This window comes from Hemitrygon akajei, chromosome 2 (assembly GCF_048418815.1).
Source record: "Hemitrygon akajei chromosome 2, sHemAka1.3, whole genome shotgun sequence".
NCBI classification, from domain to species: domain Eukaryota; kingdom Metazoa; phylum Chordata; class Chondrichthyes; order Myliobatiformes; family Dasyatidae; genus Hemitrygon; species Hemitrygon akajei.
In genome coordinates, this window is record NC_133125.1 from 146,454,341 (window position 1) to 146,479,886 (window position 25,546).

Below are 25,546 nucleotides of genomic sequence, written 5' to 3' on the forward strand. Positions count from 1 at the left end.
CAATATGAAGATAAATGGAGGAGCATGTAGTGCTACAGAATCAGGGAGTCACAACCACGGATTCGGCAGCGTAGCAGATATGGCAATTGGGCTCATGAATATGCAGATGACAACTAATTATTATTTCATTGTTGATGGTATTTAACTCCTTTCTTTCTGTCACAGTGTTGGTCAAGACTTGAACCCAGCACAGTAACACTTTGCTGCCTGTTTGCATTCGGACTTATCTGAGCAACGGGACTGTCGAGTCAACTGACTCTGGAGACTAGCGGTTTTCATTTTTTGTTTAGTTATTCCTTGCAGCCACAGTGTAGGCTTCGTTTTCCATTTGAGAATTTTCATTATTGGCCCTGATTGGCCTAGTGTTTATTGTTTTATTTCCCTCTAACCGTGTTCACATTAAACTCTGTGAACTATGGACCTGCATCCATGTCTCTGACTCCGCACTTGGGCCATATCTGAACCCGGTGACACCGGGAGTCTGCAGAAGGATCTGGACAGATTGGGAGAATGGGCAAAGAAGCGACAGATGGAATTTAGTGTAGGGAAATGTATGGTCATGCACTCTGGTAGAATGAATAAAGGCAAAGACTATTTTCTAAATGGGCTTTGCAAAGTTAAAAAAAAATACCATGGATAAATTTCTGTGGTGTCAGAGATAGTGTTGATGAACAAATATTGGGTGATGAAGATCACCGTCTGGGGTACACGACCAGCATATAGTCTGTAACACCTTGGGTGGAAGTTAGATTCTCCTGGAGAGAGAAGACCACTGGTGTATTGAAAATATTTTATGAAATTACATTAAAAAGAATAAAATAGAGCAAAGAGGTTTATTTAATTATACTGTACTCCTCTAAGCCAGTGGAGGTCAATGTAGTTTTGGGAGTCAAGCCCGTGTCGCTGTGATTCACTGGCAGACACCACTTTGATTGCCCACTAGGGCCAGTGTTTGCAGCCACGTGCACTCAGCAGACGTGGAGAAAATAAACCAGAAAGGACCAAATTCACCCACATTGAGTTGTAAACTTTATCCTTCCCCTGGTTCTTCCTCCCATCCCCTACCTCGTCCTCTTCCTCTGCACTCCTCTGTTAATTGGTAAATCTGTCTATTATTGTCACATTTAGCAAGGTACAGTGAAAATTCTGTCTTACATGCAGTTTATAAATATTAATTCATTACAACAGTGCACTGAGGTAGTACGAGGTAAAACAACAAGAGTGCAGAATAAAGTGTTATAATTACTGAGAAAGGGCAGTGAAGACAGACAACAAGGTTCAGGGTCATAACGAGGTAGATTGTGAGGTCAAGAGTCCACCTGTCGTACCAGGGGACGGTCAATTGTCTAAAACAGTGGCACAGTCGCCGTTGTTCTGCCTGCTGGAAGAGCAGCTTTTCTATCTCCTGCCCGATGGGAGGGGAGAAGAGAGAATGTCCTCGGTGAGTGAGGTCTTTGATTCTGCTGTCTGCTTTACTGAGGCAGTAGGAAGTGTGGACTGAGTCCGTAGAGTGGAGAATAGTTTCCCTGATGTGCTGAGCTGTGTCCACAACTGTTTGTAGTTTCATGCGGTCATGGGCTGAACAGTAGCCATACCAAGCAGTGATAAGATGGCGGGCGCTCGGACACAGCAACTTCTATGGGGCCAACACACAAAGGTGTTATTGTCTTTTTTCAACTTATTGTCTACAATCACAAGACCCTTCTGGATATTACAAACGTAGAGTATTGCAGATCTGCCCCATCAGTGAGATGCTTGTTTGTGGAGAAACTGACGGAGTTGGATTTGGAGCAGACTGTGTTGCTGCCTGCCTCAGATTGACATCAGAGTGGGTGCACGAAGGACTTTAACAACGAATGTTCATCTTCGTCATTTCTCTTTGCTTGTGATCACATGATCCTGTTGGACATTGTTTATGTGCAATGTTGCAAATTCAACTCTCAGCTTTTTTTGTCGAGCAGCAGGGGCGGTTGGCAGGGAAGCTGTCCGGCCTCGGTTGTAGTGGGACTGGGCCTCAAGCCGAGGTGTCAGCCGCCCAGCAGAGAGACATCGGAGTCGGTGCATTCCATAGAGTGCTGGGGGTGGTATGGTGTGACAACCAGTGTGAAGTTGGTGCTTTCCTCTTGTGTTTGCTCAGCAGACGGGAAGCTATATGATCTTCAGCTGCAGATTGCTGCAACAGTCATGGACTCAGGGTCTGTGACTATATTTTTTTGTCTGTGACTATATTTTACTGCTTTGGTATATATATGTGCCCTGTGTGCCTTGTGCTGTGTATGATTGTGGGTACTGTTCTGCAGCTTGGCCCCAGGGTAACACTGTTTCATTTGGCTGTATTCAGGGGTATTCATGTATGGTTGAACAACAATTAAACTCAAACCTTTAGTGCCTCTGATGTATCTAGACAGACTCCTTCCCATGGTGCAGCACTAGAAGTTGGTGAAGGTCAAAGAGGACCTGCCGAACTTCCTTATCCTTTTGGGGAAGTAGAGGCATTGGTGAGTGAAGTGGCCACGACCATGAAAGGCTGTTGGTGATGTTCAGTTCTTGGAACCTTGTACATTTCAACCCTCCCAATCTCAGCACTATTGACACAGACGGGACTATATACACTGACCTCCTTTCTAAAGTCCGTGACCAGCTCCTGCTTTACTGATGAAGCAGCCTGTTTGAAAACAGGGGGTGAGGAAGAAGAGGACATAACCTTGTATCTTGGGGCTGCAGCCTTGGATCAGGGAACAGTCAGAGTCCCTCCATTGTACGTGTCGGCTGGCAAGGTCAGTATCCAGTGGAGGACCATCTGATGAGTTTTGTCTGAACTGGGCCAGGGAGGGTTTAGAACAGGTGTGGCTGAACCTTTGAGGTGATGGGCCTAGTGGATGAGAAATATTTTTCGTGACGGTTTCCAGTAGAGATAGACCAACCTCCAGGAAGAGTGGTTGAGGAGGCGATGAGGGAGTTGAGGGACCTCTTTACTGGCAGAGAGTGGTGAGTTCATCTCTCCCATTTACCAGACCATCTCTTCCTCATTATGGTGTTTGGTTGGACAGAGCACAAATTTCTGAACTTCCTGGTCATTGTCAGCAGGTGGAGAGGGGTGGGGATGGAGGGAGAGGCTGGGTGACACAGTGACAGATCGAGTGATACCATCTTTTAATAATGTCAGAGTGACCAGTGACTCACTGTGGACTACTGAGAGTGTTGGTGCAGAGTGGCATTGAAAAAGATAACAAAAAATGTTGTGTTCAGAAAGTGTAGTGGTTCCTCTCTCTCTGTCCCTCCATCTGTTTTTTCTCTGCAGCTCTTTGTGTCTCTCTCTCTCCTGTAAGTGACACCACTCAACCAGCTGATCTGTCTCAGTCCTGTAAGTGACACCACTCAACCAGCTGATCTGTCTCACTCCTGTACACAACACCACTCAACCAGCTGATCTGTCTCACTCCTGTAAGTGACACCACTCAACCAGCTGATCTGTCTCACTCCTGTAAGTGACACCACTCAACCAGCTGATCTGTCTCACTCCTGTACACAACACCACTCAACCAGCTGATCTGTCTCACTCCTGTACTCCTCGTCACCGTCTGAAATTCTGCCAACAGTGGCTGAGTTGTCAGCAAATTCACAGATGGCATTTGAGCTGTCATGGGTGTAGACAGAGTGGTACAGTGGGCTAAGCACACATCCTTGAGGAGCGCCAGTGCTCACTGTCAGCAAGGGGGAGATGTTAATTTTGATTCACACAGACTGTTGTCTCCTGGTGAAGAGGTTAAGGATCCCGTTGCAGAGGGAGACACAGAAGCTCAGGTTGTGGAGCTTTTTGATTACAACTGAGGGTGTGATTAATTTGAACGCTGAGCTGTTTTGAAACAGGAGACTGACGTAAGTATTACTGTTATCCTGGTGATCCAAAGCCAAGTGGAGAGCCAGTGAGATTGCATCTGCTGTGGCAATAGGGAAATTGTAGTGGTCCGGGTCCTTGCTTAGGCAGGAGTTGATTCTGGCCATGACCAACCTCTCAAAGCTCTTCATCACAGTAGATGTGAGAGCCACTGGGGGGTTGTCGTTTAGCTAAGGCAGAATCCAGAGAGATCCAGATCAGTTTACGAAATTGAAAGCTTAAAGTAAACGTCTTATCGAAGAATACATCTGTCACCATATACCTACCACCCCGAGATTCATTTTCTTTCCAGTCTTCACAGTAGAACAAAGAAATACAGTGGAATCAGCGAGAAGCTCTGCACAACGACTGACAAACAACTGGTGTGCCGAAGAAGAGAAACTGTGCATCTACAAAGTAATAAACAAAAACTTGGGCAGGTAGATGGATAATAAATAATACTGAGAACCTGAGTTGTGGAGTCCCTGAAAGTACATCCATAATATGTGGAATCAGTTCAGAGTTGAAGTTATTCACGCTGGTTCAGGAGCCCAGTGTTGTGGGACGTAAGATCCTGTACCTCCTTCCCAATGGTGGCAGTGAGAAGACAGGATGGCTTGGATGATGGGGGTCCTTGATGAGAGAAGCTTCTTTCTTGTTACAGTGTTCCATGTAGATGTGCTCTATGGTGGGAGGGCTTTCTCTGTGGTGGACTGGGCTGATTCCACCATCTTTCAGCTAACCCACAAGGCAAGATATGTATACAGTGGCTGGTGAGATGCTGAGAAAGGAGGAAAGTGTGGGAATGATATCTAAATATAGTTTGTTTAAGAAAGACAGGGAAGAGGGGGAAGTATTGAGAGTAGAGAGGAGTTCTGGAACTATCAAGGACATAATGTATCAGTTTAGATTCAGGAAACAGTAGGGGTGAGGTTATAGTATTGGGATCTCCTAGAGATTGAAAATGGTGGGTGTAGGGGTGGATGTTGAAAGGAAAATTACTCAGGAAACTGCTGACATGCAAGAGCTAAAGGCTACAGGTAACTGGAAACTCCATTGTCTGGGACATGCCATCTTCTTGTTATTAACATGAGAATGAAGCACAAAAGCCTGAAGACCCACGCTCATTGATTCAGGAGCAGCTCCTTCCCCTCTGCCAACAGATTTCTGAAAATGTTACGACACGCACCCAAGCACGCCAGCTTCCAGGGGTCAGATGCTCGAACTCCCTGGAGTATGGATAGCTGGCAGGGCTACTTTAAAGATTCAGGCCCATCCTGCTAATTGGCAAACATTCTTTGGGCACCAAGAACTGAGAACTTAAAAAGCACCTGAACTGAGGTGCGGCGCTCTAGTGTTTGTTTTGTGCTCAGTTCTTGATCCAGTTTAATACTGTGTCTCCATCCTGGCCTTAGATACTCCAGCATTGGAGTCCAAGTCATCCAACTCTCATCACAGAAAGCTCAATGAACACAATCTCATTATTACTTTTCTTCCCAGTGTTTATTTGTTTTTGGATTTTACAGTAATTCTGTCCTTTTTATACTGAATTGCTACCATTAAATAACAAATTTCACATCAGGTTAGTGATAATAAATCTCATTCTGTGTCTGATCTCTAGGGTGTGTCTGGCCCAGATTTGGTTCTGGGGAAAGAGTTTGACCAAGTTATGCATCTATCAGCGGGGAGCATCCAGTAACCAGCGATCAGAATATCATAAAGGGTTTGAATGGCAATGGAAAGGGACAAGTCATCAATTTATTGCAATTTCACTATGTAGATGTATATAACATACAGTATATAACCATATAATGTATATAGAAATGAAACAATGATTCTTCGGGCAGGGTGCAAAGCATAGAAGTACACATAACACATGTAACACCTGATAACTTATGAAGGTAAGGATAAATTCTACAGATGAATCATGCATAAATAACAAACTAAACTGCATAAAATGAATATTGTAAGGTATGGAACAGATTAACCAGGGACACTTCAAATGCAATGGGGGACCACTCTAGGATTCAGATAGTCAGTTGAATTAAGAAAGATCCAGTCCAGGTAAACTAGAAACAAAGCTGAGCTAAGAAACCCGTGTGTGCATAATGGGAGGGCTTTGCAGTGGAGATGTTTCACCTACAGTCTGGGTACCTTCATGTAGAGGGAAGGGAAACTAATGCCAGAGTTCTCTAACGCCAAAGGAGAAAGTCCATGCACCCCAGATCTCTCCATTCATTCACTACGTCCCTTCAAGTTCATGTCATACCTTTTGAAATGTAACATATCACTTTTCACAGGATTAAATTTCATCCACCTCCTCTATTCAGTCTATTCCCTCAGTGTCTGTGCCCCCAATGTTTCTGCCCACAGGCCACCATCAGGGTCCTTATCCCGAGGTATGTGCCCTCATGTTCAGTACCTCCCTCTATCAGTGCTACATCAGCTTCCATTACCAGCATATCATCCTTCATCATTCCATCAGCTCCAGTGGAAATCCACCTCATCACACCTTTACTATTCAGGAGGTTTACAAAGACAGGTGTGTAAAAAGGGCCTGAAGAACTCCTCCCATTGTTTCTCCCGTCGAGCTCTGAGGGCGACACTCTCCGCCATGAGAAGGTACCTGGCGTCCCTTTCACAATCACTTCCACGCCTCCGGGACACCTTTTTCTCCGTTTGCAATGGACCTGTCCGTTATTTCATCCTCCATCAGATCCATGCGTGCAATCGCCATTTCTTTGACTTTATCACGTCCTGCAAGGATCGCAAGATCTTCCATCTGCAGACCCCAGAGCATGGTCTTGGTATCGCGTCCCGGGCCCCGGTAGTCGATCTCGTTTGCCCCAGCGACCCAGGGGTTTTTGAAAACCCGGACTCCAGCACCATCAACGCGGGTTCCAATGACCATGGACAGCTTCAAAGCGATTGCGCAACCACCGACTGTGACTCCAGCCTTGAACTCCAGGCCGGGTCTTCACATGCTGTGATTGTGACTCCCGTCTCCCCTTCCCCCACCACCACTCTGCAATCCCCTCTCCCTCAGATCCCATCGTCAGCTCCTGGGCCCTCAGAGGCTCCATCTTCCTCTCAGCCCAACCCTTCCCTCTCCACTGACACCACCAGCCCCCCTCTCCCTCAGATCCCATCATCAGCTCCCGGGCCCTCAGAGGCTCCACCTTCCTCTCACCCCAACCCTCCCCTCTCCACTGACACCACCAGCCCCCCTCTCCCTCAGATCCCATCATCAGCTCCTGGACCCTCAGAGGCTCCATCTTCCTCTCAGCCCAACCCTTCCCTCTCCACTGAAACTACCAGCCTCCCTCCCCCCTCAAATCCCATCTCTCATCTGTGCCGGGTCTTTACCATTCCCTCCGACCTTCAACTCTCTGAGGCAGAGCGCTCTGTCCTCAGTAAGGGCCTCAGCTTTGTCCCCCTTTGCCCACACCTCAGCAAGTTCCGCGTACACCATGACGCTGAACTCTTCTTCCGCTGGCTCCGTCTCCGAGCTTACTTCTTTGACAAGGACTCTCCTACACCCACCGATAACCCCTTCTCCCATCTTCAACCCTCCTCCTCTTCATGGACACCCCGCTCTGGTCTTCTGCCTGCTCTGGATCTCTTTATTGCTAATTGCCGACGGGACATCAACCGTCTTGACTTCACCACACCCTGTTCCAATTCCAACCTTCCGAACGCTCTGCTCTCCGCTCCCTCCGCACCAATCCCAACCTCACTATAAAACCTGCTGATAAGGGGGGAGCTGTTGTTGTCTGGCGTACTGACCTCTACCTGGCCGAGGCACAGCGACAACTCTCTGATACCTCCTCTTATTTACCCCTTGATCATGACCCCACTAAGGAGCACCAGGCCATTGTCTCCTATACCATCACCAACCTTATTAGCTCTGGGGATCTCCCATCCACTGCCACAAACCTCTTAGTTCCCACACCCCGCACTTCCTGTTTCTACCTCCTACCCAAGATCCACAAACCTGCCTGTCCAGGTAGACCTATTGTCTCAGCTTGCTCCTGCCCCACTGAACTCATTTCTGCATACATTGACACTGTCTTATCCCCCCTTGTTCAATCTCTTCCCACCTATGTTCGTGACAGTTCTCATGCTTTGAATTTTTTCAATGATTTTAAGTTCCCTGGCCCCCACTGTCTTATTTTCACCATGGACGTCCAGTCCCTATATACAATAGACAATAGGTGCAGGAGTAGGCCATTCGGCCCTTTTAGCCAGCACCACCATTCACTGTGATCATGGCTGATCATACACAATCAGTACCCCGTTCCTGCCCTCTCCCCATATCCCTTAACCCCGCTATCTATAAGAGCTCTATCTAACTCTCTCTTGAATGCATCCAGAGACTTGGCCTCCACTGCCTTCTGGGGCAGAGCATTCCACATATCCACCACTCTCTGGGTGAAAAAGTTTTTCCGCATCTCAGTTCTAAATGGCCTACCCCTTATTCTTAAACTGTGGCCTCTAGTTCTGGACTCACCCATCAGCGGGAACATGCTTCCTGCCTCCAGCGAGTCCAATCCCTTAATAATCTTATATGTCTCAATCAGATCCCCTCTCATCCTTCTAAATTCCAGTGTATACAAGCCCAGACGCTCCAATCTTTCAACATATGAGAGTCCCGCCTTTCCGGGAATTAACCTTGTTAATTCCTTGTTATATTCCAGGAATATACCTCCATCCCCCACCGAGATGGTCTCGAAGCTCTTCGCTTTTTTTTGGATTCTAGACCTAACCAATTCCCCTCTACCACCACTCTCCTCCATCTAGCGGAATTAGTTCTTACTCTCAATAATTTCTCCTTTGGCTCCTCCCACTTCCTCCAAACCAAGGGTGTAGCCATGGGCACCCATATGGATCCCAGTTATGTCTGCCTCCCATTCCCATTCTGATATGTCTATCCATGGCCTCCTCTATTGTCAAAATGAATCCAAACTCAGGTTGGAGGAACAACACCTTATATACTGGCTGGGTAGCCTCCAACCTGATGGCATGAACATTGACTTCTCTAACTTCCGTTAATGCCCCTCCTCCCCTTCTTACCCCATCCCTGACATATTTAGTTGTTTGCCTGTTCTCCATCTCCCTCTGGTGTTTCCCCCTCCCCCTTTCTTTCTCCTGAGGCCTCCTGTCCCATGATCCTTTCCCTTTTCCAGCTCTGTATCACTTTCGCCAATCACCTTTCCAGCTCTTAGCTTCATCCCACCCCTTCTGGTCTTCTCCTATCATTTCGCATTTCCCCCTCCCCCCACTATTTTCAAATCTCTTACTACCTTTCCTTTCAGTTAGTCCTGATGAAGGGTCTCGGCCCGAAACGTCAACAGCGCTTCTCCCTATAGATACTGCCTGGCCTGCTGTGTTCCACCAGCATTTTGTGTGTGTTGTGTGAAGAACTCCTCCACTGTTTTCAGTACTCCACCCTGATTTACATCACATCAGTGAGATCAAGTGGCAGCCATTTAGCAGTCTTGTGTCCTGTCCCTGCCAATAACACGACCTTTCACCTTATACAACCCATTGGTCTGTACATTCTACTTTCAGATATCCGGTAATTAGCACTTTTTGTGTTCTCTCTAGCTTACTCCCCACCCCTTTATCCAGTTTGCTTCCCTCCCCAACATTCACTCTGATCCCACCTGCCCATTCGATAATAAATAGGTTTAAATACACCGATTTCCCCGAGGTTCTCCTCCCGTCTCTTTTGCCATCTGGATCCATCTGCCAGTCAACCCCAGCAACCCTCCCCGCCCTCTGATTCTACCTATTACCCACAGAGTCTGTCTCTGAACTCCCTCGGCCCTCACCTGGTTCTACCCATCACCTACCATCCCTGACCTCACCCCTCACCTTCACCTCTCTGATCTAGTTCACAGCCCTCTACGCTCTCAATCCCACGGCACTGACGATCAGTTTACAAACATAGAAATCCTACAGCGACTTCTGGTGACGTCATCATCGAGAATGGCAGCTTAAGTCACTAGCTCCGCCGGAAAAATGCGTATTAAGCCCCGTTAACCCATCAAATATAATATTTTTTGAAAAATATTTTAACTAAAAAGAGCGGCAAGAATGGGGAAAAAGAACGGAAATAAAAAAAGTGACACTGCGGATCCTGTGTCCAAGAGGAGTGCAGCGAGCAGCTCTCCTACCCGACCGCGTGCTAGCGAGGCAGACGGTGGGCCTCGTTCAGGCGAAGCAGTGAATATCTTCGAAACCCTGAAAGAAATAATGGAGTTTCGAAAAGAAATAAAGCAGCAGCTCCGTGATATTAAGTCAGAGCTCGCCAGCGTTAATCAAAAAATAGCGGTGGCAGAGACTCGAATTGAGAAGGTGGAAGATCGCATTCGAAATGTGGAACGGATACTGAGTAGACAATAAAAATATTACATCACCAAGAAGGTAAACTGCTTGACCTGGAGGGGAGATCATGGCGGAAAAATATCAGAATCTATAACATTCCCGAAGGAGCGGAGGGCCAGTCTATGACGGAGTTTGTCGGAAAGTTCCTGCAGGATGCGCTAGAGCTTCCCCCGGCTATGGAGCTGGAAGTTGAAAGAGCCCATCGTGCGTTCGTTCCGAAACCTACCCAGGATAGAAAGCCATGCTCAATAATAATTAAATTCCTTCGGTACAGCACCAAGGCGGAGATTCTATGAAGAGCCTGGGTTAAGAAGAGAGTGTTTTTGGAGGATAAATTAATATATTTCGACCAAGATTACCCCCCCCCCCCCGGTGGTCTTCCAGAAACACAAAGAATACTCGGAAGTAAAGCGAGTATTAAAGCAAAATAAGATTAGATGTCAAACTCTGTACCCTGCTAAACTTCGAGTGTTTTATGACAATGGGACATGGTTGTACCAGACAGTGGAAGAGGTGACTACAGACAAGAAGGCCAGAGGGTTACCTGTCAGCGTGACCAAAATGAAGGAAAGCCTGGCTGAGGAATTATCCTGCTCCGCTTGGGAACTAGTGTGAGAATTGAGAAGGCAGGAGACGGGATGAGGCCGAGAGAAATATATCAGGAAGAGACCGGGAGTTTCCCAAAGACAGTCCTCACCCCCTTCAGAAGAGCCATAAGGTTTGGTGAACTTTAAAAATGTTGAGAAGCTAAATGGAAGCAAAAGTACACGGTGATATACCTATCTCGAGAAATACTTATTACAATGTGGATTTTATATTACTTAGTTGTTATTCTTTATTCGTTCACTTACTCATTTTTCCCCACAAAAATGAGAATATACATATGTGTACATATATGTGTATGTATGTAGTGTGTGTGTGTGTGTGTGTGCGTGTGTGTGTGCATATATATATATAGATATATAGGAGGAGTACACAAGGAAATGTGGGCACTCAACTCACAAGTAGGAGGAGTTATCCCCCACAGCTAGACATTTCCTCCAGCTCAATGCAGGGTCATCTACTGGAGACCTCAGCCTTGGAATCACACGTTCGTTGCCATTTTTGTTATTATTTGTGTTTCTTTGTTCTTATTTGTTCAGGGAGTAGATCGATTAAGTTTTATTCTAATTTCAATGATACATTCACAGATAAATTCAGATGGCTAAGGACAAGGTAAAATTCATTTCTTTTAATGTCAATGGGCTATTAAATCCAATCAAATGTAAGACAATTTTATCCAAAATGAAAAAAGAACAAGCCCATGTAGTATATTTACAGGAAACTCATTTAAGTGATAGTGAGCATAAAAAACTGAAGAGAAGGGGCTTCACTAATCTGGTTTTCTCCTCATATAAATCAGGACATAGGAGAGGAGTTGCTATTCTTATCTCAAGTAAGCTAAATTTTGAAAAAGTATTTGAAATGGGAGATAAAGAGGGCAGATATATTCTGGTAAGGGGGAATATAGACAGCAATTCAGTTACTCTAATGAATATATACGCACCCCCGGGAAGTGATATTGGTATCTTTCAGAAAATTACTGATATTATGGTAACGGAAACAGAAGGTCTGATCTGTGGGGGAGACTTAAATTTACAATTACAACCAAACTTAGACTCTTCCAATAGAAAAACATATGAAACAAAATCTTTACGTAAGAAAGTTAATACACTTTTTGAGGATGTTGGTTTAATTGATATATGGAGGAACCTTTTCCCTGACAGAAGGGATTACACTCATTATTCTGCTCCCCATTCTGTATATACAAGAATAGACTACTTCATAACATTTGGAAAAGACAAAGACAAAATAAACACCAGTGGAATTGGGACAACAGATGTAAGTGACCATGCACCTATATATTTATCTGTTGATTTTGACCTACAACCAAAGAATACTATTTGGAAACTAAATTCAAGTCTACTCAATGATCCACACTTTAAGGAGCAAATTAAAAAAAGAAATTGGCCTCTACTTAGAATTTAATGATAATGGAGAGGTTTCACCTCCCATTTTATGGGATGCACTGAAGGTGGTCTTAAGAGGGAAAATTATAGCGATATCTTCATATAAGAAAAAAATAAGGAATAAAACATTAGAGGAATTACAAAATAGGCTGAAGGAGCTAGAGAAAAACACAAATTGAATTTGGCACAGGACACATTAGGGGAAATTAAAAGAATTAGGAATGAAATAAATAAATTGGCTACGTAAGAAATCAGGAAAAATTTAATGTTTCTGAAACAGGGACATTATGAAAGTGGATCGAAGTCTATGAAAATACTGGCGTGGAAACTGAAAAAAAAGATAGCAGACAATACAATTCATAGAATTAGGGACCCAAGAATGAAAACGATAAAAAATAAGCTATGTGAAATTCAAGAAGCTTTTGAAGTGTTTTACAAAACTCTATATTCCAAAGTTCCAGGGGGAAGCATAACCCAAATTGACACCTTCTTGAATTCTCTAGTGTTGCCCACTTTAAGCGAAGAACAAAATAGAACAATGACTGCTGACATAACTGAAATTGAATTAAAAGCTGCAATTAGTAGGCTTAAATTAAGCAAGTCACCAGGATCAGATGGGTATATGACAAAGCGGTACAAAGAATTTAATAATGAGTTAATTCCTGTTTTACTCCCCACACTGAACTGGGCTCTAAAAAAGGCACAAATGCCACCCAGTTGGAAGGAAGCGATAATCTCAGCTGTACCGAAAGAAGGCAAGGATAAAATCAATGCGGGTCATTTAGACCAATATCCGTTCTTAATATAGATTATAGGTTATTTACCTGCATCATGGCCAAACGATTAGAGGAGATTCTACCCATACTGATACGTAACGATCAGACAGGTTTTATACGACAACGCCAGACACAAGACAATATATGAAGGACACTTCACATTATGGATCATATACAAAAAAAAAGAAAATCAAAGCAATAGTGATAAGCGTGGATGCTGAAAAAGCATTTGATTCAGTTAATTCGAATTTTCTTTGCAGAGTTTTACATAGATTTGGTTTCCAAGATTGAATTATTAAAACTATACAGACACAATATGACAATCCTACTAGTAGGATTAAAATCAATGGATATTTATCAAATAGTCTTACCTTAGAAAGGGGCATGAGACAGGGTTGTGCATGGTTACTGCTACTCTTCACGTTATATCTGGAACCATTAGCTCAATACATCAGACAAAATGAAGATATCAGGGGAATTACTATTAAAGGGACAGAGCATAAACTGGCTTGTTATGCGGATGACATTTTGATCAATCTACGAAAACCAACATACTCTTTACCTAAATTGATGCAATCCTTTGAACAATATGGTCAATTATCAGGATACAAGATCAACACAGATAAAACCCAATTACTTTCATATTACTATAGCCCACCAAGAGAAATTGAAAGTAGATAACCCTGGGCATGGCAAACAGAGTCTTTCAAATATTTGGGCATCATTATGCCAAAAGATTTGGCAAAATTATCAGAATGTAATTATCAGCCTTTATATAAAAAAATTAAGGAAGATGTGGAAAGATGAACCTGATTCCTTTTTTCAGTCTCAGTTCAAGAATTGAGTCTATTAAAATGAATATACTGCCCAGACTGTTATATCTCTTTCAGACCCTACCAATAGAGGTCAATCAAAATCAATTCAATGAATGGAACAAGATGCTATCAAGGTAAAAGGCCTAGAGTTTGTCTCAAAACTTTGCAATTAGCAAAGGAAAAGGGGGGATGGGGCCTACCTTCTCTTAGAGATTATTATTTTGCAGCACAGTTGAGAGCTATGATATGTTGGTGCAACACATCATATGATGCTCAGTGGAAAAACATTGAGGAGCGGTTACTTCCCATCCCCATACAAGCAATTTTGGCTGATATCAACCTGCAAAGGTACATATATACTATTGATAATCCATGGGTGAAATTGACTCTTAAAATATGGAAAACTAATATAAAAGAATATAATCTAGAGGGAGATATTGCAATTCTTAAATGGTGTGCATATGACTCGGATTTTACACCAAATAAATTGGATGCTAGATTTAAGGACTGGACAGCTAAAGGAATAACAGTTCTTTGCAACATAATGAAAGAAGGAACACTGTTCAGTTTTGAAATGCTTAAAGAGAAACACTTATTAGAAAAACAAGATTTTTATTGGTATTTACAGATGTGACAATATGTTAATAAGATGCTTAAAAATGTAACCAAGGCAAATACATGATTGATAGAGCTCTTTAGAAAAGCATATAATTCAGATAATGGTAGTAGAATCATTTCAAGCATGTATAAGGGGTTGTCAAATCTTAAAACACATTCGACTTCTTACATTAAAACAAAATGGGAGAAGGAAGGAGGGATAATTATATCTGAGGAAGAACGGACAACAATATGGAGGTATCAATGGAAGTGTACCAGTTCACAGAAATGGAGGGAGTTTGGATGGAAAAACTTGATAAGATATTTTATTGCACACTCTCAGAAATCCCATTATGATAGTAACCTCCCTGTTTGCTGGAGAAATTGTGGAAATCAAAATGCAAATCATTATCATATTTTTTGGGATTGCCCTGTTATCAAAAACTATTGGAGGGGGATACACAATGCCCTACAAGACATCTTTAAATGTGAAGTACTCTTAGAGAGTAAGAGCATATATTTTGGGTATATACCTCAAAAATGGTTGAAAAGAGATAAATATTTAATGAATATACTTTTGGTGGCTGGTAAAAAGACTCTTACTAGGAAATGGTTATCACAGGAGAGCACAACTTTAAATACATGGATGGAAAATACAATGGACATTTACAAAATGGAGAAGATAACAGCATCTGTTAATCATAAGCTGGAACAATTTGATTCATACTGGGAAAAATGGTTTAACTACATAATGCCTCATAGGCCTGATTTTATTCTCACAGATCAATGAATCTGTTGTAAAAAAAAGATCACTCCCTACTTGTACATAGTTCTTTCCTTTTGCTTGTTTTTTTTCATTCCACTCTTTTCTATAAGTGTATATCTCAGATAAATACTTTGTGGAGATTTGTGATATATATGATTATATGATATATATGTACAATGTCTGAAATACATCTTATGGAAATGTTTGTTTGATGATGAACTTCAATAAAAAATAAATTACAAAAAAAAAATGAAATCCTACAGCACAGTACAGGCCTTTCAGCCCACAAAGTTGTGCCGAATATATCCCTACTTTAGAAATTACAAGGCTTACCCACGGCCCACTATTTTTCTAAGCTCCATGTACCTATCCAAAAGTCTCTTAAAAGATCCTATCATATCCACCTCCACCACCGTTGCCGGCAGCCCATTCCACGCAGTCTCCACTCTCCGAGTAAAAAACTTACCCCTGACATCTCCTCTGTAATACTCCCAGGCACCTTAAACCTGTGTCCTCTTGTGGCAACCAGTTCAGCCCTGGGAAAAAGCCTCTGACTATCCACACCATCAATGCCTGTCATTACATTACACACCTCTCTCAGTTCATCTCTCATCCTCCGTCGCTCTAAGGAGAAAAGGCCGAGTTCACTCAACCTGTTTTCATAAGGCATGCTCCCCAATCCAGGCAACATCCTTGTAAATCTCCTCTGCACCCTTTCTATGGCTTCCATATCCTTCCTGTAGTGAGGCGACCAGAACTGAGCACAGTACTCCAGGTGGGGTCTGACCAGGTCCTATATAGCTGCAACATTACCTCTTGTCCCCTAAATTCAATTCCACGATTGATGAAGGCCAATACACCATACGTCTTCTTAACCACAGAGTCAACCTGCGCAGCAGCTTTGATCGTCCTATGGACTCGGACCCCATGATCGCTCTGATCCTCCACACTGCCAAGAGTCTTACCATTAATACTATATTCTGCCATCATATTTGACTTACCAAAATGAACCACTTCACACTTATCTGGGTAGAACTCCATCTGCCACTTCTCACGTCAGTTTTGCATCCTATCAATGTCAGGCTGTAACCTCTGACAGCCCTCCACACTATCCACAACACCTCCAACTTTTGTGTTTAATTCTACAAATGTTTCTTGCCCTGCTGAATTTCTGCAGCAGATGATCTTTCTCCTTCTGTGTCATTTTGCCCAGGACCTGTGACATCAGGACACCGCCTCTCCATCCCGTTCCCATACTTTTTGAGATTCCAAACTCCGCTCACTCCACCCTTCCCGGCAACCGATGATCAGCTCTTTTTCTAAAAACGAAAACACGAGGAAATCTGCAGATGCTGGAAATCCAAGAAACACACACAAAATGCGGGTGGAACACAACAGGCCAGGCAGCATCTATAGGAAGACGTTTCGGGCCCAGACCCTCGTCAGCTCTTTTTCTGATCGAACGGATGCAGATATTTGTAATTTTATTTCCAAGCGACTCAAACTTCCGTGACCACTTCTGCCCAGAGACCAATGACGTTAAACAGAGACAGATTATGATTGGGGCTCCACAATTGGGAGGACCAATCAACGTGCAGTTTGGGGATGATCCTAACGGGTATCGCATGGAGTCCGTAGGCATTGGGGAGCGGGGACTAAGTGTTATTGTCATTGTACTGGGCAGTGGCGGAGGACGTGGAAACGCGGAACAGCACTGAACGGGAGTGAGGAATGATGCTGCTAAGGAAGGGGGAATGATGTTGCTTCTACTACTGCTGGCCCTCCTATGTGGAGGGGTCTCCGCAGGTGAGTGAAGAGTCAATGGTCAGCGGGACATACAGTGAGTGAGCGGATGGACACCGGGTAACCGTCCCTAGTCAAGGTGTGAGGGTCCCACGCCACCCAGCCTGAGGTCAGTGCCGATCGGGTTGAGAGTGCTGTGTGGTGGGAGCCCCTGCAGAGACTGCACACGGGAGGCGAGATGGGGAGGGAAGGGTTAACTTCGACACCTTCACTGAGCTGGGCAGGAACTGGACAAGTGGACAGTGGGACACCAGATGACTGGTTAGCACTGGGGTTTAGAGGATGTCGCGGGCAGAGCCAATTCAGTCCTGTAGATCCATGCTGGATTACTGCTTCCTTCCGACACGTTAATGTGAGGTAAGGGTGTGCAGGGGCATTTACACAGGGCAGAGAGGGGTTCGGACTGGGTTGTGGGAAGCAGGGAAGCTGGTTAAATGGGTAATGACATCTTCGTGTTGTGATAGAGAGAATATTTAACTGTTAACCAGACGGGTCTATGTACTGGCCAGCGCTGACCACCCTACTTTATCAGAGGCAGAGTTTTGTCCACCACTCCCTCCTTCCCACCCACTCCGTTTCCTCACTTTCCCAGTTCTGGACCTGAAACATTAACTATGGTGCTGCCTGGGCTGTTCAGAGTTTCCAGCTTTATGGTGCAGCCCATTTTGTGTCTTCCTTCCTCTCCCAGGGATGAAATCTTTGGAGTTTCCGTAGCTCTGTGTTTTTACGGGATCGGTTTGCTTGCCTCGTGCCCAATCCCCCTCCTTTCCCAGCCGGTCTCGGAACCGTCCGTGGCTGAGTTTTATCGATTGAAGAGTCCAAATGCCTCTTTAATGTTGTGTTAGTATGTGATTGCACCACATCCCCGGCAGTGAGTTCCAGATATCAGCCACTCTCCGTGTAAAAACACCAGATCTCCTGTAAAACTCCTTCCTCTCGCCTTAACCTATGACCCCGTGTTTTAATACCCCTATGACGGGACAACGATTTTGACCATCCTTCCGAACTGTGCCTCTCACATATCGGGTCACCCCTTGGCCTCAGCGTACGGAGCAGAAATGTTGACAGTACTCAGTGCAGACTCACCACCGTTTAATGCAGTTCCATTGTAGAGAGAATGAGATCTTCTTTACCTTCTCTGTCAAGAATAATCTGAAAATAATCTGTATATCAAGAACAAAGGGGTAATTTGGAAGAGCAGAGGTCCCTGAAGGATCAGTGTGGCTGTGTATATGTGGAGCCAGAGGTCTCAAATAACTACTTCCCATCTCCACTTGGGAGAAGGACATGGCCAAGCAGGGGAATTCAGGAAAGACTACAGAGACATCCTGAAACATTTCAATATTAAAATTGAGATGTTGGTGTTCTTGAGGTGCATAAAAATGGATAAATCCATGGGTCTGAATGAGAGTATCCTAGGATATTCTGGGAATGAAGGCAGAAATTGGTAGGGCCCTGGGAGATCAGTTTCTTCAATAGACATGGGTATGGTACCAGAACATTGGAAAATACCTGATGTTGCCCTTTTATGAAAGATTGAATGGGCAAGCTTGGGAACTACAAGCTGTTGAGCTTAATGTTAGTGCTGGAAAATTTACCAGATGGGATTCTGAGATTCCTGTGTTTAGAAAGGCAAAGGCTGAGAAACTGTTTCTCACAAATCTGATTGAAGTCTTTGAAGAGGGGACCAAGAGGATTGACAAGGGATGGGCAGTGTATGTTGCCAACGTGGACTCCAGAAAGGCTTTTGATAAATTCCTATCACTGAGCCATGGTAGGCAGATCCAGAAAGTGAGATCACATGGGATCCAGGGTAAGCTAGCCAAATCGATACATATTGGTTCAGTGGTAGGAGTTAGAGTGTGACAGTGGACAGTAAATTTTTCAGAATGGAATCCAGTGAATGGTGGTGTGTTGCAGGCCTTGGTTCTGGGACTCCTGTTATTTGTGTTTATGATTTGGATGAGAATGTGGGTGCCATGTTTCAAAGTTTGCAGATTGCATCTTAACTAAAGAAACAGAATAGGACATGGGTGCATTGTAAAGATGCATGTGAAAATAATCAGCTAGTAATCAGGCGAGGAGCAGTATCAGAGCTTGGAGGATTTGGTGCCCCCTGCTGATCTGATTGAAGCATGACAGGTAGTGAATGAACAGATTGGCATATTTACCTTCATTGGTCATGTTACTGAGTACAAGACTTGAGATGTCATGTTACAGTCGTACAAGACATTGATGAGAATGCACTTGTAAATATTCTGTGCAGTTTTGGTCACACAGCTAGAGGAAAATGCAATTTTTAGAAATGATGCAGAAAAGATTCACACACAGTTACCAGAACAGGAGGACTTGAGTTATAAGGAGGGATTGGAGAGGCTGTGACTGTTTTCCATGGAGCGAAGGAGAATGAGGGGTGACTTTATTGTACATTGCAAATAAGAGGGGTCACGGCATTGATCTGTGGTACATCACTAGTCACAGATTTCCAATCTGAACAGCATCCTCCTACCTTCACCTTCTGCCTGCCATCACCCAGCCAGTTTGGACTCATGTAGCCAGTTTCCTGGATCTCATGTGCCATGTTGTTCTGGTCCAGACCACCATGGAGTCCTTGGAGAATGCCGTATTCAGGTTATATCTCTGACCCTGCCTTCCTAGTCTTCAAAAACCATCTGAAAGATATTGAAGTTAGTGATGCAGGACTTCCTCCACACAGAGCCATGTTGATTATTCCTGATCAGCCTCTGAATTTATGTAATTCCTGTCCTTTTGTTTTTGTCAGGACCTTCCTACTGTTGATATGAGACTGACTGTAGTTACCATGACTCTCCCTATTTTCTTCTTAAACAAAGTAACAATTACTCAGGACCACACCTGTAGTTTGCAAAGGCACAAAGTCTTCTCTCTTGCCTCTCTCAATAACTTAAGTATATTCCAACAGGCCCTAGCATTGTAACATTTTGCACACTGATCTACTGGTCCTGAATGCTGTGATTGTGTAACGGTTAGTGTGATATTAATTACAGCTCAGTGCATCAGATTTTGGAGTTCAATCCTAGTGTCCTCTGCAAGGAGTTTATACACCCTCCCCATGGAATGCCTGGGTTTTCTCCGGGTGCTCCGGTTTCCTCCCACTGTCCAAAGACGTACTGTTTAGTGGGTCAATTGCCCCTTGTGAATTGTCTGGTAATTAGGTTTAGGCCAGTTTAAAAATCGGGGGTTGCTGGTGCTGTGACTGGAAGGGCTATTTACATAGTACCTCTAAATAATTAAATAAATAGTAAAGAAGATAATTAAAAATTACAGAGGGATCTTGACCAGCAGTGTAAATGGCTCATACAATGACAAATCAATTCAGATAAGTATGAGTGTCATGGTCCGGTCCGTGAAGTCCGCATTCCAGTTCACAGTCCGGTCCACTGATCCTTATTCCAGGTTTTCCTGTTTTCACTTGTTCTGTTGCAATTGAGGCACCTGATTCTCATTTTGGGTTGGCTACATAAATAGCTCCTGGGTTCAGCTTCATTTGCTGGACTGTTTCCTTCCCCTTCTGCCTGTAGCCTTCACCTGGAGCGTTGCCTGCAACCTTGCCTGTAATGCCGTCAAGTTCAACTGCTGGAGCAAGACTGGGGCCTTGCTGTGTCAAGATAAGGAACAGTCAGTCATTGTTTGGAATTGTCTCTTTGTGTCCGCACCTTCGCTGGGTAGGTCTGGCTGTTTGCCGCTACCTTGAGTTGAAAACTGTCTCTGTGTCCTCGCCTTTGCTAGGTAGGTCTGTCTGTTTGCCGCTACCCTGAGTGGAGAACTGTCTCTTTATGTTCAGTGTACTGTGTATAGAAAGAGCCCTGGCCCTTGGGGGTCCTGATCCCAAGGAAGGGGTCCTGGCTCTGTGTTCCGTGTTCCTGTGTTTAAGTTCAAGGCTCCGAGGTTCCAGGGTTCCAAGTCCAAGGCTCCGAGGTTCCTGTCTCCCAAGACCAAGTCAAGGCTTTGTGTTTTTGTCCTGTCCATGTGCCTTGCCCAGCCCAGGAGTACCTCACCCAGCCCTGTGCTGGAGTTCCCTTATCTGATCCAGGAGTCTCACGTCCTGTCCTAGCCTAAACCCGAATTCTAGATCTGAGTCAAGACCCAGGTTCCTAGTCCCAACCAAGACCCAGGTTCTGGGTCCTTGTCCAGGCTCTAGTTCCAGAATCCCATGTCCCTATTCCAGGCTCCTTGTTCCATGTTTCTTGTCCAGGTCCTAGCCCAGGCTCTGCATCCTAGTCTCGTCCAGGGCCTGTGTCTGTGTCCATGTCCAGCACTGTTTCTTCCCTTGCTTTCTTGATAAACGTAGTCCTGTTCCTAGTACTTCAGGGTCTGTGTCTTGCATTTGGGTCCACTCCTAGTGCCCCCTTGTAACAGTGAGGTTCTGCAATTTACGAAGTCAAATCCAGATGCGATTTTGAAGGTGAATGGTTGCGAATGTTGTAGAAGGGGTACCAAGGTCTTCAATTACATAATTCTCCAAAAGTAGCATCACAGGTAGATAGGGTGGTGAAGAAGGGTTTTGACAGATTGGCCTTCATCAGTCAAGGCATTGAGTATGAAAGTTGATTTATTAATTTCAAGACCTTAGTGCAGTTTCATTTGGAGTATTGTGATCTGTTTTGGTCAGTCTGCTTCAGGAAAGAAGTCATTAAGTTTTAATGCATGAGAAGTGAGTTATGAGCATGTTCCTTGGGCTAGAAGGACTGTTATGGTGAGTGGTTGAGCGGCTTGGGACTATTGTCATTGGAGATTAGGAGAATGAGGGGTGATCTTGTCAAAGTGCGTAAAGAACAGGATAGAGAATTGGTGGATGCTGTGTGCATGGATTTTCAGAAGACCATTGGCAAGGTGCCTCACATGAGGCTGTTGAAGAAGTGCCCATGGTCTTACAAGAAAGATATTGCATGGATTGAGCATTGGTTGATTGGCAGGAGGCGAAGTGTGGAAATAAAGGGAGTTTTTCTTTATTGGCTACTGGTGACTAGTGTTCTGTAGGGGCTCATGTTTGGACTGCTTCTTGTTACGTTGTATGTCAGTGATTTTGGTAATGGAATTGATGGCTTTGTGATCAGGTTTGCAGATGATATGAAAATAAGTGGAGGGGCAGGTAGTGTTGAAGATGCAGGGAGGCTGCAGAAGGACGTGGATTAGGAGAATGGACAGATGGAATATAGTGATGGGAAGTCTATGGTCATGCACTTTGATAGAAGGAATAAAAGCATAGACTATTTTCTAAATGAAGAGAAAATTCAAAAATATGAGGTGGAAAGAGACTTGGGAGTCCTTGTACAGGATTGCCAAAAGATTAATTTGCAGGTTGAGTCAACGGTGAGGAAGGTAAATGCAAAGTGAGTGTTCATTTCAGGAGGACTAGAACATAACAGCAAGGATGTGGTGCTGAGACTTTAAGAAGCACAGGTGAGGCCTTGTTTACAGTACTGTGAGCAGTTTTGGACCCCTTATTTAAGAAAGGATGTAATGATGTTGGAGAAGGTTCAGAGGAGGTTCACAAGAGTGATGAAATGGCAGAGCAGACTTGGGCCTAATTCTGCTCCTGTGTCTTATGGTGACATCTTGAGGGTTAATACCCACAGTCTTTTTCCTAGGGTTGGATAATCACAACCTGAGGGCAAAAGTTTAATGTGGGAGTTAAGCGAAGTTGCCAAAGGGCAACAATGTCCCCCAGTTGGTGGTTCGTCATTACCGAAGATGGTCCCAGATAAAGTGGTTGAGGCAGGTACATTAACAAATTTTAAAAGGTACTTTGATAGACACGTGGATTGGAAAAGTTCAAAGTGAATGAAGTAGTTTTGTGAACCATCTGGAGGATGTTGCCCTCGGTCGAGTTGTTCACTGGCATCATCTATTGAGGGAGATGGAAAATGCTGATGAATGGGACAATTTGGATAGGAGTTTTAGCTGGACTGATGGCCCTGTTTCTGAGATGTGTCACTTTGACTCCTCAGCCACACATATTCTGATTTCTACGCTCACTGGCACAGAGTAATTCACTACAACTGTAGATCCTGTTTTTTGCCTTCTGCCAGACCTCCATAAATACTCTCTGGAGGACCACACCTCTCTGCCTATTTCTTTGATACCAACACGTACCATGACCTTTGACTTTTCAACTTCCTCCTTCAGAATCTGTGCACCACTCTGACACTTCCTTGACTCTGGCACCTGGGAGATAGCACACCTTTCTCGGTTTAGCTTGAGAAGCACCTGTTTTTACCCCTCTGTAACGATTCCTCCACCACCAACACTCACTTGTCAACCTGGTGGTCACCCACCTCCTCTTTCTGAACCTGTGATGTGACCAGCTCACTAAGTGGTCCTTTTACCAGATTCTCTGCATCTAAAGTGCCCCAGAGTCCAATGGCTGCATGTATTCTGCCATGAACTGTAGCTGGACACATGTCTCGCAGTGTTAGTGGTGAGTGGAAACATCTCTATAATCCCACGTCCTGCAGGAGGGACAGACCAATGCCCTTACCTCCCCAGTCTCCTCTCTGTGGAGAGAAAATAGTCACCTGAAAGAATAGGTGATTGCTCCAGTTGTCACATCATAGTCCATTGAAACATCTGTGATTTTTTTTTTATTAATCAAAATATGCTTTATTCAAAAATAAAATTATGTGCAATAGACCATTCAATGACTCTCAGTCCTTTACAAATGTTTCCATTACAGTCTTTACATTCCCAGACTTTAGCCACCCAGGTGGAACTCTGTTACTTCATATTTACATACACTTGTTCAGGGGGTATACCCCCAACCCCCCTTCCCCTCAACTCCCGCGGGAGAAGAACCCTAGACTGTGGTCCTTCCCCACCGGGCCCTTGCGGTGGCTGCACCGAGTTTGAGTGCGTCCCTCAGCACGTACTCCTGCAGCCGAGAATGTGCCAGTCGGCAGCATTCCCCCACGGACATCTCCGTGTGCTGGTAGACCATCAAGTTTCGGGCCGACCAAAGAGCGTCTTTGACCGAGTTGATGATCTGCCAGCAGCACCGGATGTTGGTCTCGGTGTGCGTCCCCGGGAACACCCCTTAGATCAGAGAGTCCTCTGTTACGCAACTGCTGGGGATGAACCTCGACACTGTCCCTTCCATCCTCCTCCACACCTTCTCCGCGAACCCACAGTGTGCAAAGAGGTGGGTCACCGACTCCTCCTCACTGCAGTCCTCCTGTGGGCAGAGGAGTGTAGAGGCGATGTTCTGGGCGTACAGGAGGGATCGGACTGGGAGGGCCCCTCTCACTGCCAGCCAGGCGAGGTCTTGGTGCCTGTTGGTGAGATCTGGCGATGAGGCATTTTGCCAGATGAACTGGACAGTCTGCTCAGGGAACCACCCCACTGTGTCCATCGCGTCCTTCTCCTGCAGTGCCTGCAGGACCTCATGTGCTGACCACTGCCTGATGGCCCTGTGGTCAAAGGCGTTGACCTGAAAGAACTTCTCTATGAAGGACAGGTATGGCGGCAACGACCAGCTGACGGGGTGTTGTGCGGGAAAGGGGCCAGACCCATCCTCCGTAGCCAGGGCGACAGGTAGAACCTGGGCACATAGTGGTACTTGGTGCCCACGTACCTGGGATCCACACACAACCTGATGCAGCCACACATGAAGTTAGCCATCAGGGTGAGGGCAACATTGGGAACGTTTTCTTCCCCGTTGTCCAGGGACTTGTGCATGGTGGTTCGTCTGACCCACTCCATCTTGGATCCCCATATGTATCGGAAGACAGCTCAGGTGATTTCCGAGCTGAAGGAGCGGGGGACTGGCCACACCTGCGCCAAGTACAGCAGCCCTGAGAGCACCTCACACCTGATGACCAGGTTCTTGCCCGCTATCGATAGGGAGCGCCCTCCACCACAGCCCCAGTTTCTGTTTGATTTGTGTCATTTGCCTCAATGACCAACACAATCTGAGGATGTTTTGGGGGAAACCCACAAGTGTTGCTTTGCTTCTGTTCAGTGTTCCCTCTAATCTGTAATGACCAGTGTGCTCAAAAATCCGGTGCTGGGCAAGTTTTTGCCCTGTGACAATGACACTGAATTTTTCAGTGGAAGTAAACCTGAAGTTTAGCTGGAATTGAACCCAGATCATTGACACTATAAAGTACTATGATAACCACTACATTACCATGCAAGCCCTTCACTAAAAGCCAAATGTTATCTCACAGAATGGCCGCACCCTCTTTTCCTACCCTTCCTATTGCTTTCCTCCACCAGTGATCCCACAAATTCCTCCTGTCCCACTGTTGCCTCTGGTTCTTTCGACTGAGCGACATCCTATCCATCAATTGAGAGTGTGTCCTACATTTAGATCCTGTCTCTGCTTTGAATGTGGCTCTTGGGGTGAGGGGTCAGTCCTGATTCTCCGGTTTTAGGACTCCGATTCTCTCAGCGGGTTGGGGGTGTTGCCCAGTATCCTGGGTCTCTGGGTGCTGGTTTCAGGTATTGGTTCTTCTCTGACTCTCTGCTCCGGTTCC

At 44.9% G+C, this 25,546-nt stretch overlaps 1 protein-coding gene across 1 annotated transcript in view; it reads left to right on the top strand.

The window, feature by feature from the left end:
* The first annotated feature begins 16,867 nt into the window (after positions 1 to 16,867).
* The window catches only part of LOC140716550 (class I histocompatibility antigen, F10 alpha chain-like), a 34,195-nt gene continuing 25,516 nt past the window's right edge, over positions 16,868 to 25,546 (top strand). The window contains exon 1 of the mRNA XM_073029372.1: positions 16,868 to 17,036. Coding sequence (XP_072885473.1) covers positions 16,985 to 17,036 — 52 coding nt within the window. The 5' untranslated portion in view covers positions 16,868 to 16,984. The remainder of the gene's footprint in view (positions 17,037 to 25,546) is intronic.